At 35.7% G+C, this 16,487-nt stretch overlaps 1 protein-coding gene across 3 annotated transcripts in view; it reads right to left on the bottom strand.

Moving 5' to 3' along the window:
• Window positions 1–16,487, bottom strand: part of CNTN5 (contactin 5) — a 680,093-nt gene that overhangs the window by 20,147 nt on the left and 643,459 nt on the right. For all 3 annotated transcript variants that reach the window (XM_052812642.1, XM_052812644.1, XM_052812643.1), the window contains 2 exons: window positions 8,696–8,766; window positions 5,331–5,565 (listed from right to left, as the gene is read on the bottom strand). In XM_052812642.1, the coding sequence (XP_052668602.1) occupies window positions 5,331–5,565; window positions 8,696–8,766 (306 nt within the window). The remainder of the gene's footprint in view (window positions 1–5,330; window positions 5,566–8,695; window positions 8,767–16,487) is intronic.

Raw genomic sequence — 16,487 nt, 5'->3', positions numbered from 1 at the left:
CAAGACTGAGAGTCTTCAGGCTTTACCTTGTACTGCTCAAGGCTCTCTACTTCATATCTAGAAGTTTTTAGTAGTATTCATTACACTGTTTATCAAAATTATAGAACTTTCAAATTTTGTGAAGATAATTTTGTCAGATGCCTGAAGGAGAAGATAGATACTGAAATTAACAGAACTGATTCTGTATCATCCATTGTGGCCATCATTTAAAAAAATCTTTATAAAAAGACCTAACTCGTCTTGAAACCAGTTGGGTTCCCTCTTTCTCCCAGAAGCTTATTATTTCTATTTCCTTTTATATTCTCACCTATCTCCACACTACATGTATTCTAATTCATATTTATTCTTGTGCTGATAGGCTGTGTCTATACTTGCAAACTAAACAGGGACAGAGAGACAAGACACCAGCCTGAGCATGGACATACAGTTGTCCATAGCATTGAACAGTTAGCGTGATTTGTGGTGAAATAATGATTCTGGCCAGTTAGTGCCGCCCCAAAATCTGTCCAGGAATACGCTGGTGCCTGGCTAGGGATGTTCCCAGGAGGTGTGTGGAGGCAGCCACCATCTGGAGAGTGACAGATATGAACTCTTTTTGGCCAGATGGCTTCAAGGATAAAGAATGGCTGGCTTGTTTTATTTGCTAAAAAAAAAAAAAAAAAAGCACGTAGCATCATTGTCCTTTACCTTTACAAGCTCTTCACTATCCCTAATAATTTACCTGATTTGCAGACAGTGTCTTATCCAAAATCAGCCTTTTTTTACTAGGACAAAAGAAACAAGCTCCACTAGTCTCTACTCATTTCCTGGGTATATTTTAGTGGGTACATCTCTAGATCCTCAGATGTAATGTACTGCCTTATAAATGTACCATTTCTTCTACTTCAGGTAGATTTTACACCTTTGGCTCAGAGACACTCCAAAACACTTCCATTTGTACTCTCAACTGTTAATTTCAGCTTATTAAACAATTTCCTGCTATTTAATGATGACTTGTTCCACTGTTATTTGTTATGATCAACTTTTCTGTAGTGTCTTAATTATTCATCAAAACAAGACTATAGTACCATTATTTCTTCTCAGTTAGTTGGTACTGGAAAAAGAATGCTAATTATCACAACTGGAACACAAGGCCATTAGTCGTATTTACTATCCAAACTACTCTGAGCAGCTAAATTCTCTCATAAGTAACAGTGTCCTATAATATTTATCTAAAATTAGAAAGGTCTTTCTCAGCATCCAAATTGATCAGGGCAATCAGCAACTGATCTCTAGTTCAACTCCCAGTTTCTTTAATTGCCCTTTTCTGAAAAGACATGGTACCCTAGGATATTCCATTTTATCCCACACTGGTTTTGTATTTCCTGATATGTTATCACATCACCAGCATGTTATGACATCCAACCATTTTTATTTTTATTTTTATTTTTATTTTTATTTTTATTTCTATTTTTATTTCTATTTTTATTTCTATTTTTATTTTGTCTTTCCTATGTAGCTCATAGTTTGTCTAGTCATGCTTGCTAAAAGAAGCCTACCTGGCCATCATTCTTATCAGTATGGCCTTTTCCATATTCTTGCAATCATACCTGTACACTCTCATATTTCCTTTTCCATTGCTATATTTCTGATTTTCCCAGTTTTCCTCTTTCAGTGAATTAAAACTACACATAGAGATTGCATATGATTTCCCTGAGACTGAAAGCTTGTATTAGTAGTCTTGGCATTCTTAGCCCCTCAGTATTTAAGCGGAATGTAGTCATCAAGAAAAATCTCCAAAGAATATATAAATCTTAAAACAAACAGTGCTTAACTCTGCTTTTGTTAATTGTTTTTTTTTTTTTTTTCAATATCTTGTGCCTTTACCATTTTTATTCTCTATGGATTAAAATCATCTGTGCCTGCACTGAAGTTCAGTGCTTTATTTCAGTATGTTCTAGCATGAATCTGATACCATTGTTTTCCTGGCAGAAAGTGCAGTCAGAAGATTTCTCCCTGCTCTCTTCATGCTCCTTTTCAGCCCCAGGCCTGCACATTGCAATCTTTTTTTTTCTGGCAGGCAGCCTAAATTGCTGTGCTCTCCATGTGCTCTGGTGTCTCTTTCTCTTATTAAAGGGTTCCTATATGAAAGGTTCGGGCTTGTCTTTCCCTGGTGCTGGAACATGTCTATTGTGTCCTTCTGCTCTGCCTTCTTATTGAAGATAATTGTGCATCTTTTTTTCTGTCCTGCATCTTCTGTGTATCAGTCTCATTCCCTCTTCAGAACAGGTCTCTGGCTGTCATCATCTCTTTTACTTCACTAAAACATCTGACCTCTCTTTTTCTTCTTCTCTCCTTGATTGCTTGCTTTCTTCCTTTCCTAAGGTCTCCAGGAAAGACTCCTCCTTCAAACTTTTTTACTGCATTAGGCCATCTTTTCCAGAAGGTCACATTTGCTTTTTTTCCTCCTGGGTTATCCAGCTAGTTTTGTGCAACCTTTTTATCTGCTTCTCCATTCTATTCTTCCATTACATTTATCTGCATCTTTAGATCCTGGATAGTGTCTCCCATGAGCTGTATCCTGCTGATGTTTCCTATGAAGTCAAAAGGCCAATGAAGGAGAAGAAACATCTTAAAACATCTATAACCAGTCAGGGTTTTTCCCCGCTTCAACTTTAGGTTATCATCATCGATTCCTCAGTAACCATTGGTATCGTATTATCTTCTAAACATTTGACTTAGAGATAAAAGGATTAGCACCTCTACTAACTTATGAAAAAGCACTCAGTGTTTTGCTTGTGTTTTCTGAGATTTACTCAGAAGGTCATTTTTTAAGCCTTTTGCCTCAGTCAGAGAGAGACTTTATGTAATCAGAGGGCAGTCAGTTGTGTTCACAGAGGGGAACATCCTACTCAATACCACCTGCCAAGCTGCTTGCCTAGGCACAACTCAGAGTCACCACAAATGGGCTCTGAATGTAGATCAGAGAGCACGCAATATGCGGTCACAGTCTTACAGAAAAGAGAGAGATGCATTCATTCTTAGCAAATGGGAAATTTCTTCCTTGTCCAGAACCTGTCCTATGTAAACTCTTGTTTTTTAACTGTATGCTTAGCAGAGGCAACAGGTTTTAGACTTCCTTAGACACATTTGTTATGCCAGTAAACAGTTGTAGATCCATCTGTAGACGTGGGAAATCCTTTAATATGTAACATAAAGTTTCCTTAACTTTTAATAATTTTATCCTAGGCCTTTATTCTAGATGTTTGTAGAGCAATGAATTGAGTGTGTGATGAAAAGCAAGTAAGCTAAGGGTTTGCTGGATCAGCCCTAGGACCGTAACATATTGTACTGTCAATCTTTATTTAATATCTTCTCTTCAGTAGAAATCCTTGAGAAAATGTGCCTTCAGTTGTTTAGCTCCTTAAGCGTGAAAATCCATGCCTCTTCCAGAACTGGTTCCCCCTTTTTTTGTAGCCAGCTGAAATGTCTATTGTCCTCAGTCTCCATATTGCCCAGAACTTAGCTGTAATAAACTGTTTTGTTATTCCTTTAAATTTTCAGTATATCACCTAGGGTTATTCTGGAGAAAAGCTTTTTATAAATTAATTTTGCACTGTATTGTCACAGCATCCCATATTTTTTCCTCAATTATTGTAAGTCTTATAAAGTATTTAGCCCCATAGAATTCCTCTTAACAAAGGAAAGCCTAATGTACAGGCACATGCAGAGACTAAATTAGCAAAGCTATGATGGGTAGGTACTTTCAAATAACTAAATTGTAATCAGAAAAGTTGGTTTCTAGAGATAGTGTCTGGGAGCACAGAGAGAAAGTTAATTTTAACAATTCTATTAAGATAATTTGTAAAGTTCATAATTTAAAAGATATGTTAGAAAAATTGATTTATATATTACTGATTTTTCCATTTCCAGTCTTGTCCAAATAACAAGCAAAGGACTACTTATTACAACTCAACTTTCAGCTTTTGTTAAAAAAGCTTTTGCTCTTTAAAAAAAAAATCCCTTAACATTTTGCCTGCCTTACCTTGCAAAACTCTATTTTTATTGACCTTTCTGATTAGAGTATGAAATTGTTAAATAACAAAAACATCACCATCGGTCTCACAGTATCATTTTCCATTGAGGAAAACAGAAGTCAACTGTAAAATTTCCAAGTTGTACCGGCAAAATTTTTACATTTTAAAATGAAATTGTTTTTATAATAATATGAATACTTGGTAATGTTGATCCAAACAGTGGAACACAAATTACTGGAACTGCTTTTAGCAAAAACAGCATTTCCAACATCTGTAATTACTGTGAGAGAACAGTAGTAGATAACGTCTGCTACATCATGGCTCCAAAATTACACATTAATTGTGGGCTAATATGGAAAAACATTTAATGTTTTCCAGCTTCACATGAAATACCATTATCTTCACACTACATTTGTGTACAGATAGTAAGAAGTTCCTCCCATCTGTACTAGGACTATACTTATTTTGTTCTAACAGGAGACAGTGGGATAACTCAAAGGTAGTATAGTAAAGAAGAACTGAAGTGTATGACTTCCAGTAATGGAGCTGCTCAAAATATTCCCGTGGATAACATTTATTTAGCTTTTGTGTGTACAGAAATTTCTATATATTGGCTCCTGTCAATACAGAACAACTTTTACTAGTACAAATTAGTCTTTTTTTTTCCCCAAAACACTGTTCAGAGTTATATCAAGTTGACATAGAAATTTTCGAGAAATATTTTTCATTTGTTCTTCTGAACTATACCTATAATTCACATTGAATATTTGGACATTAACATAAATTCAGAACTTTTATACTAATGAACTAAAAAAGAAAAAATAATAGAAAAAAATAATAAAAATAAGAACAAAATTGCATTCTGTGCACTTTTAGTATCCATTAACTAGGAAAGGAATATTCATAAGTGAATTTATTTAGACTTTGAGCTGTTGCCTTATTAACCCATCAAAAAAATACCAAGAAACTCAGAGCATTAGAAAATATCAGCCTTTCTTTGATCCTTGTTAGAGCAGCCCAGCTTGAAGTTAAGACTACGGAGTTCATGTTAGGGATGAACCTTCATTAAAAGAGATTTTTTTGGTTAGGACTGATGTGACTTGAAGTCTATTCCTAAACTTTGTAACTTGCTTTCTAGGTAACTTCAGCAAGTTAGTTCACTTTCTTTTCTGCAAAATATGTTTAATGTTACTTAGCACTTCTGCAAAGAATTTTGAAATTTAAGATTGAAAAAGCATGGTATAGTAGGACACATGATATAAAAATAACTTAATATAGTTCATAATATACAAGTTAATCTCATGTTCAACTGACCTCCTTCAGCTGAGCAGATGACCACAATAGGGCTGAAGGGACCATCGCCTTTGTTGTTGTAAACACCAACTTTCACCTCAAAAGGAGTCAGAGGTGGCACACTTTCATCTCTGTAGATGAACTTTGAGGCATCTGAAGATGTCACCATTTTTTCCTTCCAGCCACGTGTTCCATTGGGTCTGAAGGCTACAATATATCCAAATCCTTCTCCATTCTGAAACTCTTCTGACACTGGCTAAAAAATAAAGTTCAGGTAATGATCAGATGTGGTTTTACTAATTGACAAAGCAGTCACTCAGTGGCTGATCGTAACCTGGCTGCTTGTGTGAGGGTGATCCCTTACAGTTGCATTATAGGATTTTACTTATCATGCCTGTGAACACATAGGGACAATTGCTTCTGAAGCGGAACCCTGTAAGAGAGTTTCTTCACCTAATAACCATAGTTAGGTTACTGTCCTAGGACTCAATAAGCTGTTCAGCTCAGAAAGATTTTTTGTTCTGTATCTCCCACTTTGTGGTTAATGCTTTAACCAGTGGTCTATTAGTGGAATAGCCCCTTCCAGTGACCTTGTTAAAATTATAGAGCAATATATTGTTGAGGGCTCCTAAAATATGATGGGAGTGACACTTACTACAGCAGGACTCTTTTGGGTTTTAGGTGCCAGCCTGTCTGATTTCTGTATCCAAATGGGGTGTCAAGTCTTAGGGATTTAAGTCTAGGGTTCAATTTGAGACTTAGGGTATAATGTAATAAATCTAGTTGTTCTAACTCTCAAACTGAGTCTTGGTAGAAAAAAAAAATCTCATTTGCTGTTCTATGCTCAGAGGATCTGTGAAATTAGCCACTTAAATGGGGACACATCTGCCATAAGCACGCAGTCAGCAAAGGGATTTATCTGTTGAGAGGCTGAGCACTGTAAAAGCTAGATCTTACACGTCCAGCTCAAGGAATGGAAATTTTCATGCTAATTTACTGCCTACACATTTCTTATAAAGTCAATGGACTAGTTTAGGAACTAGGTTATGTTTAACAACTGTCAGCATATTAGGCCTATGGAAAATGCCAAAAAAAGAGTGTCTAAATTCCCTCTCTTGAGGTGTCCATCCTAGATCTGCAGATAACGAACATGTGAATCAGAATAGGGGCACAGGAGACACCAAATCTTCTCCCCTCCACATTGCAAGTGAACGTCTCATCACCAGGCACCTCACTTGCAGACACCATTTTCTACCCATCCTTCTGAAGCTGTGCACTGTGCATCCATGAAAAAAAAGTAATAAACATGACTCCAAAGGCAGAGGAGGTAAAAACAAGACAGACTTTGTAATCTAGTGAGTTGAGCTGGAAAGGAGGAGCCTTGCATCTCTTTGCAATACTTATGGAGTTGGCAGTAGACAGTCACTATAAAAAAAGCCAGAAATACATGAGAAGTAGCAGAACCCTTGGATTTCACTGCAAATGCTAATACACAGTCTGTGAATGAAAGTTATGTGAATAAAATTTTGTTTGAAACTGCTGAGTATAATTCAGGACCCTAGGTAGGTTAGTCTTTTCCTGAATTCCCAGATACCCATATACCATCTCAGTATCTCTTCAGACTTCAAAGTACTTTGTTGAATTCCTATTGCCTGTGTAAGACTTTTTTGGATCCTGCAAAAGCACAGACTGACCATGCTGGAGCTATGGTAACTTACACTATGGTTGTGCCTTATGGAAATGCAGTGGCTACAGCAGACAGCACAGTAGTCTGTAGTCAGTTGTTGGAGTGTTATCCAATGCACTAGGATTAGTTCTTTAGCAGAAATTTCAACGCTTACTTTTAATTGCATGTTTTTGTGTGGTTTGTTCTGTCTTTTTACCATTTCTTGAAGAGACAGTGACTATAATTAGAAATGGTAGCAATCTTTCAAACAATTAAAAAATGTAAATATGACCACTTCACAATTTATATTCAACACAGATGAAAAGCCATGATGTTTTTGTAATCTTAATTTGATTAATGACTTCACGCAGTTTAAGAGGCATGTGAAACAGTAGTGTGCTGACAGTATTAACACTAGGAAGAACAGCACTAGGTGTTGATGGAAACAAGGACTTGATCAGAATCAAGGGCAAAGGATCGACACCTGTCTTACTGGCAGTTTGCACTCCTTAGCTATAAATGAAGAAGCATCAGCTGGCCTTTGAGGGAAAAAGTTAATGTATATTGAAAGTTATGCTATTGGAATTGCTAGTTTTTAACTGCCTGTTGTATCTGTATCACAGGATGGAACACCCATGGGCCTCTGGTTTCTGTTGGAAGAAAACTTCGACCCTTGACAGAGAGGGAGATATAACACACTTCAGTAGTCCTCCTTTCCAGTCACCTGGGTAACACTTTAGAGACACTTAATATGAATACTACATACTAATATATCATATTAGGGACTGGGATTAGGCCAGTTTACATCAGATACACCTGATGTTTTTGTTTGGGATTCTGCAAATTCTCTCCCAATGGAAGAGATGCTGCTGTTTATAATTATAGACTATAAAGCAAACTGAAATCAACTCTGTCTCAGCTGTCTCAGGTAGCTGATGTCAGAGAAAGCAGATGTGTCAACAGAAGACAGCCTCTTCAGATGTCCTAAAATTTATCATTTTAAGCAGTTAGTCAGAATTCTGTGTTTCTCTTACCATCTGAATCTCCTCAAGTTGGCTAGGCTAAAACTTTTTCCATTAAAACCCCAAATGCCATGTCTTTATTTGATGGAATTTTTCTTGTTTTTTTTCTGAATCTGAAACTTCATGATGAATCTAGAAGTTTTGAAAACTTCTCAAGAAAAGTCTTTGTTCTACTGTGTTATCTATGATTAGCCGAGAAAGCAACTCCCACTTCTCCAATTGCCCATTGGCAGTCATACATCTGCGTTGCATCTTGCATCACAAATATCTTCTCAAAATAAAGATCTATTTCAGGTCTCTAATTTTACTTTTTAAATGAAATTCTTAAAAAAAAGATATATTCTTTCTTAATTTAAGTTTAAAAAAAGTTACAAGGCTTTCCTTCTCTTCCCTTAGCTATTATTTCATCTGGTGTAGTATTTACATAAGATCCAGGAAAGTCAAATCAACCCAAGCAGTAGATCAGGAAGAAAAGACTTATGAATTAGCACAACTTTGGAGCTGCTGCCATAATGCCCTCTACTCAAACCACATGAAAATGCACATTACTTTGAACCTTTAGAACATATTTAAAGAACAGTATTTTGTGTTCATGTCTTGCCAAGATTTGCTGTAAGGAAACCCCAGTACAGTACTCTTTACTTTGCCCTCAAAGAAGTAAACATGAAACAAAACCTTTAATCAGAAAAGTCCCTTACCTCCCATGCTATTACTAATTCATGTCGCCTTCCACTTCTGCCACTTACATTACCTGGAGGTGTCTTTGGAACTGTGAGCAAAAAGGAAAAAAAACAAAACAAAACCAAAAAACAAAACAGAATGTCCAAGTTATTGAAGTTTTCCCCATAGTAATAAGTTGCTGCAGAAGACATGAGGCTGTTAAATCAGAGCAGAAATAACAAACATAGCACTCCGTGGTAAAGAAAATTTGTTCAAGTTTCATTTCAGAGCATTCCAGTAAGCTTGTAAACTCAAAGAAAGCATAAGCTGAGAAGAAAAATAATATTGGAATAAAAAGCTGCTTAAGCACTATGTCTTCTGTAGATTAGTCAAAATTTAAATGTACAGATCATCTAAGAGATAAAACAGGAATTATCTTGTTAACATTTGTATTTTTTCAACAGACAACTCAAAATCAAATGCCAGGGAACCTGAGATATTTCAGAATTCAGGTAAAATCTTAGGACATAAATAATATGTCTTTACTATTTCCCAGGTCATTAGTGATTTAGAACGTTTTAGTTCTTGTAAGTCTATTCTTGTATGCTTTACCAAGGAACCATTTTTCAGAAATTTTAAAGTAACCATCCTTAAACACCTCTTATCATTTCTTGCAAAATGCTGGAAGCAGTACTACCGACAGTTCTTTAAGAATTGAGACCACCATTATAGCTTTAAAAGCACATGTGAGCAGCTGATGAAATTCTTTAAAAAAAATTATAAAGATCATCATCAGTGTGAATTGGGTTATCATATTTTATAAAGCTTCAGAAATCTCAATTGTTCCATTGGAATTGTATAATTTCTTTTATCTTACTTGGTGCCTCTAATGAAGCTCCTAAAATGACTAATGTCTTGAATTTATTTACTATGAGCAGGTAACATTTGCATTCTTTATTTGATTAAATATGTCCTAAGACATAGTCCTTTCTCTTTTCTTCCTTACAACAGTACATAGGTCATTGGTAGAAATGTACTCTGACGCATTAACTGTTAAGGCCTTATTGCATGCTGTTTAGCTTATTTATTGAGTAGCACTGTGCCTTTGAACTGTACATGGAAAAATACATTTAAATAAATGTACACAGTCCTCTCTATTTCCCAAGTTGCTCATTAACAGCTGAAGTTCAATGAAAGTGCAGTTTTTACTAGATCCTGGAAGTTCACATAAAATTTCAGGATTTGTTTGTGTGGTGTTTTTCTGAACTCTGAACTCCCCTTTAAAGAACATAAGCCCAATTCTGTTTTTTCTCATAAATGATGCAAACCCATAAAGCTTATGAATTGCTTCTGATTTACAGTGTTGGAAATGAGGTAAGAGCCCTTTTATCTGTGGTTCTTACCAGACTGATGGGGGAGATTTCTGATGTGTAAAACATGTCTCTCCAATAAAGCTGGGTTCATCTGGCAAACATGGTGCCTTCGACTTTTTCCTCCCTCCCTCCCTCCCTTCCTTCCCACTACACACAAGCTAAATGATATCTTTCATAGTTACTCTCTGCTGAAAGCTCATGACTTCTGTATAATCAGATGATGAAATTGCTTTGCAGTTTAACTTTAGGCAGTGAGAAACCAGGTATCCAGGCTGAGCTTGTAGTCCAGGCTCCTTCTCCAGTGAATGCAGAGTTTTGGGGTGGTTCATCCCATCCAAAGATAACTGTCTAAACAATGGGGATGATTGTTTAGACTCTACTGACTGGAGGTATGAACTAGTTTAAACTAAGACCTAATCTTGACATGGCAAAAAGTTAATAAAATTTTCCTTTCAGAAACAGTATTGCCCTCTGGACTGAAAAGAAAAAAAAAAAGATAACAGTGTGCAACACTGGGATGAGTGTTCTACAGTGAAAAGATGCAGATGAAGAATAATCTGCCAGTTAATTAAGATGCAAAAATTATGATGCCATCTCTAATGGAGCATATTTAAACCTTGTTTAGCACCCATTTTTCTTTTGCTTTTCTAAGATATTTTTTGGTTAAGTTATAAAGAAAAATGAAGTTTTTATGTTGGTGCCATGTTACTGATGAGAGAGTGTGCTGTACTCCTTTGAAGCATCCAACATGATGGACTTATTTAACCTGCAGTGTCCTCTTTCTAGAGTTTTACTGTTAATAACTTCGCAGACTGAAGCCCTATTTAAATGAATAAATGTTAAAAGAATAAAACTGCCAAAACAATGAATTTCTTTTGCACCAAACTAAAATGTACATTCACACAGTGAAACTCTCGCAAATGAATAACCATTAAAAGAATAAATGTGTCAAAGGAAAACATTTCCTCTGTACTGCATCAAAGCAGATTATACACAGTTAGAGGGGGACATTTTGAAATGAGTAAGTGAAGAAAACTATTAAAAGGAAATATTTTTTGCCAGGCACTGAAGTTATATATTAGCAACCCTTTCAGCAGCATCACCTTTATACCAATATTATATCTGAATTTACTCACTCATAGCCTAAGTTTATTGCCATGCAATTAGTGACTTCCCAATCTTTAAAAGTTGTTAATTCTCAGCCATGACATTCATGGAGAAGTACTTGTACCAAATATGCAAGTATGATGACTAAACTTGGCTCCTGGACACAGGATCCATGTGCCTGGGGCGCAATGACATGAGGACCTCTTTTCTTTAGTGTTTATCAAAGCTGAGAAATTCAGTATTGTTTCTTCTGAATAAATACATCCCAACTAGTAGCAAAGATCTCTCTGCTGTGCTAATTTGTCTCATTTAACAAGAAGATGAGAGCATGTCACCTACTGGGAAATTAATCACTCCTTGGCTTAAAACTGGTCCTTAAGATCATAAAATGTGACTATGCTTAGCTTGACTGTGTGTCTAATTCTGATCAAAGCCTTCTCATTAGCCCCTTTGCCAGCTACCTATTCTCACTTCTCTCCTGTTTTATTCTTAGACTGCAAGCTCTTTGGGATCAGGTCAGTTCTTCTTTTCTTTTGTTAAAAGCCAGGTCTCTCCTTCATTCTGGTAATGCGAACAACAAATAATACTAAAACCTGTGTTCTGAAAGACATGGTGACTAAATGTAGTTCACAGTAAATAATGGGTCTACGCTGGCACACATTGATGTTGAAACCTTCACTTAAGGCAAACAAACAAAAATCTTGAAATGACTTTGCCAGGAGTTTGATTTGAACAGAAACAGCAGGATTTGTTTCTTATTATTTTCCACTTTCATGGAAGTACTGTGATATGCTGAAAATGCAAGTGAAGTGAAACACTAATAAAACTTATCATCTCCCCTAAACCAAACAAAAAACCTTTAACGTTTTCTCTAAGAGCAGGCGTGAAGAATGTAGCCCTCAGAAATCCTATGAAGCATTTGTCAATATGCTTAAAATATAAAGGAAGAAAAGGTGATATGGAAAGGTAAAGCTTATACATGAAGCCACAGACAATTGTTTAATAATTCGTGTGTATCTTATCATTATAAACTAAATATGCATGAAAAGCAGTGGGTTTTGTTTAGGACAAAATGTATGCACAGAACTGATGTTGCTGAGGGCTTTGTGTGTGGAAGCAGTGGTTATAAAGTGCTGAAAAGTGCCGACAATGCCACCCATATATTTTAAACTTGTATTTAAATCTAAAGTTTAGGAAAGCTTTTGGAAGTGGTAGGTAATGCCACAGCTATGAAACCATGAACATTTGGGGTAGATGTTAGCTTTCCTTCCAGGATTCCACTGTGTCCCCCATTTTGAAAACTGCTCTGTGTTTTAGAGTGCTTAAATTAGGGTTTTGGTTCAGGGTTTTAAAAACTCCTCTTTCTTCACTCTGTATGGCTGATGGATTTTCCGTTTTTTTTTTTTTTGGTTGGGTTTTTTTTTTTTTTTAATGAAGACTGTGGATTCTGGTAGACTGTAAAGATGAGCCCATTCAAAGATTTTGGGTACTCACTTTTGGGCAAAATAATGAAAATTACTAAATTTTTCATTTTGACATTTTAACAAATGAAACATAGCCATTTGTGTTTTAAAAAAAGGTATAATGTGAATTTTACTTCTGTTTTATTTTAAAATAGAAAAATTTAAAATGGAAAGACAAATGAGAATATTTTGGTTTGAGTTTACAGATATTTTAAATTTTAATCCAAAATTATTATTTTATTTCATATTTGCTGAAGAAAATAAAGAAAATCTACATTTTGTTTAAAATCATTTTAATTCTCCCCATTTTTACTTCAGTGAGCGAACTAAAAAAACCTTTTAAACTGCTCTAGCTCTGGATTCCTTTCCTTATAGAGAGGAAAATAAAATGTCACATTGAACCTAGAAAAACTGAAAGTACTTGAAAAACAGTTCATCCTCTTTTTAAAATTCCAATCTTGTAAAGAAATTTGAAAAATTTTATTGAATGAATAGTTAGTAATTTTAAAGGTTTTTTTTGTTTTGTCCTTTTTTTTCAAGGAAATGTCAATTTTCTTTTTCAATTCTGTGTGTTTTGTTTATTATGAAGAAAAATTACAGATTCTTAATTTTGTAGTGTATCTTAATTTTTGTGCAGAACAAAAGTATTTAGCAGCCAAGATTATAACTGATTTTAGTATTGCTGTAGAAACATGTAGCTAGATTTAGTCCCTACCGTTCAATTTTGCAATCTGAATAGGTGAGATAGAGGGAAGACAAAGAATAGCAAGAGCTTTACTAATCTCCTGTTTTTAAGAGCAAGAAATGCTAAGGTGAACTGCTCAAATTCAGAGAGTTTTCTGATAAGCAATTGAATCCAGAATTCCCAAATCCCAATTCTATACTTTAACCACAAGATCTTTCTTACTCTGCTTGAATCCCGTATTCATGAAGATATTTTCCACATGGATATTTTTTGTATAAATTCTGAAACATCTTGTCAAATAAAGCAAAATGAAACAAAATGTTGATATTGTAATGCTTTTGGGGGAGATGAATTATTAAACTTGGCTTTAGTCCCTAAGAAAATGTTTGCTCAAGGTACAGTTGCAGTTATTTATTTCTTTTATAGCTTTTTATATCTTTTAAGATAGAGATGTAGTTTGAAAACCAACTCTGCTTAGCTGTGGAAATGGTATGGGTGGGGGAAAAGGTTTTGTCACCAGCTTGTCAGAGCTTCCTAATGTAAGGACCAAAGCAACAACACATTCAGTAGTTTTTTCTTCTCGGTTGTTTTCCTTTATATATCTATATCTATACCTATATCTACATATATCTCCTGCAGTACACAACTGGGAAACAAAGGGATGTTAACTGAAAACCCTTTCACTGTGTGAAAGGCCAGCCCTCAAGTTCTCACCCTCCCAGGAAAACATTTCACATCTCATCTGTTCAGGAATGAAATGTAAAATGTGCCAACATCTCAGAAGCAGATGATACACTGTTTTCAACTATTGGAAAACAAGGATGCCCCAACTTGTCTCAGGATCTGAATTTCTGTTCTTATTTCCTCTGCATTTTTAATATTTGTAATTTAGTAGGAGATAGAATTCAGTTCTATTCACTGATAATAGTGTCCTGCGTGGCTGTGGGACTCAGTCTGAAAAGCCTCCAAATCACCACCATATAGGACTGAAATCTCAAATGCTGTGGCAAACATGCCAGAGAACCAATTCCTTAGCTTTTCTGTTATGTCTTTTAGTAGCCCACACATTTGGGGATTCCTTGTCATTATATACTGCATATCAGTTTGAGGCTGCAATACTATGTGTTGGTAGCCTATTGGTTCTAAATAAACCCATGCAGTCAATGATTACAGTCTGCTTTCTCTTCTCCTTTTTTTTTTCTCCTATGGAAAAGCACATTTTCTACAAAGGCTTTAGTAGCCCATGTAATCGTCACCAAATGTCACAGATACAGCAGGTTATTCATTTTTTCTAGAGCAAAAATAGTTATGATGATGGGAAAAGCTGAAACTTCTTTTATACAGGTCACAAACAAATAAAACACCATCCCCAACATCAATCAAAAAACGAACCAAAAACCTGAAAACAAAGCCAGTCTAAGACAGGTAACTTTTTTGCTGGGACAGAGGCATTTCTTGTTATGCTATGAAGAAATTCTAGCTGAGAATAAGGGCGACTTAATGGAAAATAAGGACTTATTAAAAATAAAGCCTGTGTACAATCTGCTACTAATAGAGTGCATTACATTTTTACCTCATAAAATCAAGTTTGTATGCATGATTAGCAGGTTAAACTTTGATTCTACTCAATTTCTCTCTCCCCATGTTTCCCCATGAATAGATAATGTAATTGATGCTTTGCCCCCAGGCTTCAAATGCCTGACTGCCTTAGTGGAATGCCAGACATGTTTAAATTCATGTTATTGGCTCTTTTCACCTTGTGGACCTGTAAAATATGTATCAAGGCTAGAACTGACAGAAATGCAGCAGCTGGCTATAAGTTAGATGTGCCAGAAAATTGTGGTATTATCCATTTCGATGAAAGTAGCTATGAAAAGCAATCATGTTAACTAAATATGAACTAAGTAACAAGATTAGGGTTTAATTAGAAAATTAAAGCAAGTGGAAACCTGTTTATTATTCTGTTGATTTCCTTACACCAACCCAAGTATTATTTCCAGGGGTATTTTTAGATAATGGACTAGTATAAAACGTTGTTACTATCTTGGGGAAGAAGTGATAAAATAAGTGAGGTGTGGGGAGAGAAAAAGACTTTAGTCACCAGTCAAATTAGCTTGTGCCATTAAATTCAGATACCGATTTACATTGAAGTATAAAATAATGGAAGCAGAATCACACATTTGCTGCCTCTCTGGGTTGTCTACACAGCTGTCATTCAGCCTTGTGGATCTCAACTCTCATCTGAGCATGAGCCACAGTTACCTTTTCTGCTGGGAGACTGGTATTTCTGGAGGTTTACCCAATGCAGGGGCAGCCTGCCTGTTTTTACTTGTAGGCCACATCTAACATCACTGCAAATAGCCGGGTTATTCTGCCTGGGTCATGAGTAGAGCAGTTGATGCCATGTTCTTTCTGAAATATAATGTCCTTTCACATATGTGTATTGAGATCTATGAGATTAGAACTGGAGCCCATGTTAACAGAGATTTTCCCTTGAAGCTTTCAGTTAAAAAATTAGTAATAGAGGGACTCTGAAAAATAATGGATCACTGTACCACACTAAGATAGATATTAATGTGCTAATTTGGAAAACCATGTACGAAACCCAGTGAAAACTGTTACTATCTTTCCTGTCTCTTTGACTTTGGCAACTAAAAACTATACCAAGCGTGATAATTCACACAATCACTGAAAGTGTCTCAGAGGACAGAGCTAAACAGGCTCTGGACTTCAGGAATATCTGGAGATCAGGAAAAAGTGGCTGCCTGAATTAAGCAGATCATGAAGCCTCTGGCATTTCAAGAGTGGCAAAAAATTATAAGCAGCATGCTATTTTGCAAAGAATTATATGTGTAACAGGTTTTTTTGTTTGATTGGTTCCTTGTTTAAAGCAGAGTCCATTGTGTTATTGTTCCGACTTTACAACTCTTTGCAGGTTCTAACAAATTGGGAAGTTATATCTTATTGTAACTTCTGCTTTCTCACTCCTGCTATAGAACAAAAAAATGAGACTGCATCTATCTTTTTTAATAAAAAAACCCCAAAACGAACAAAACAACCCACAAAACCCGAAACCATTCACAACTGAAACAGAAACCAACCTTTTTCTTAAGGAAAGGTCTTTTGAAATTGAGGTGATGGCAACAGACTTCCGCTGTACCATGCCGTGTTAAGCAGGCACACCAAATAAATTCAGCTTCAG

The sequence above is a fragment of the Harpia harpyja genome, chromosome 17 (genome assembly GCF_026419915.1).
Source record: "Harpia harpyja isolate bHarHar1 chromosome 17, bHarHar1 primary haplotype, whole genome shotgun sequence".
Lineage (NCBI taxonomy): Eukaryota > Metazoa > Chordata > Aves > Accipitriformes > Accipitridae > Harpia > Harpia harpyja.
Note: the sequence above shows the minus strand (reverse complement) of the source record. Positions and strands in the feature narration are given on the sequence as shown.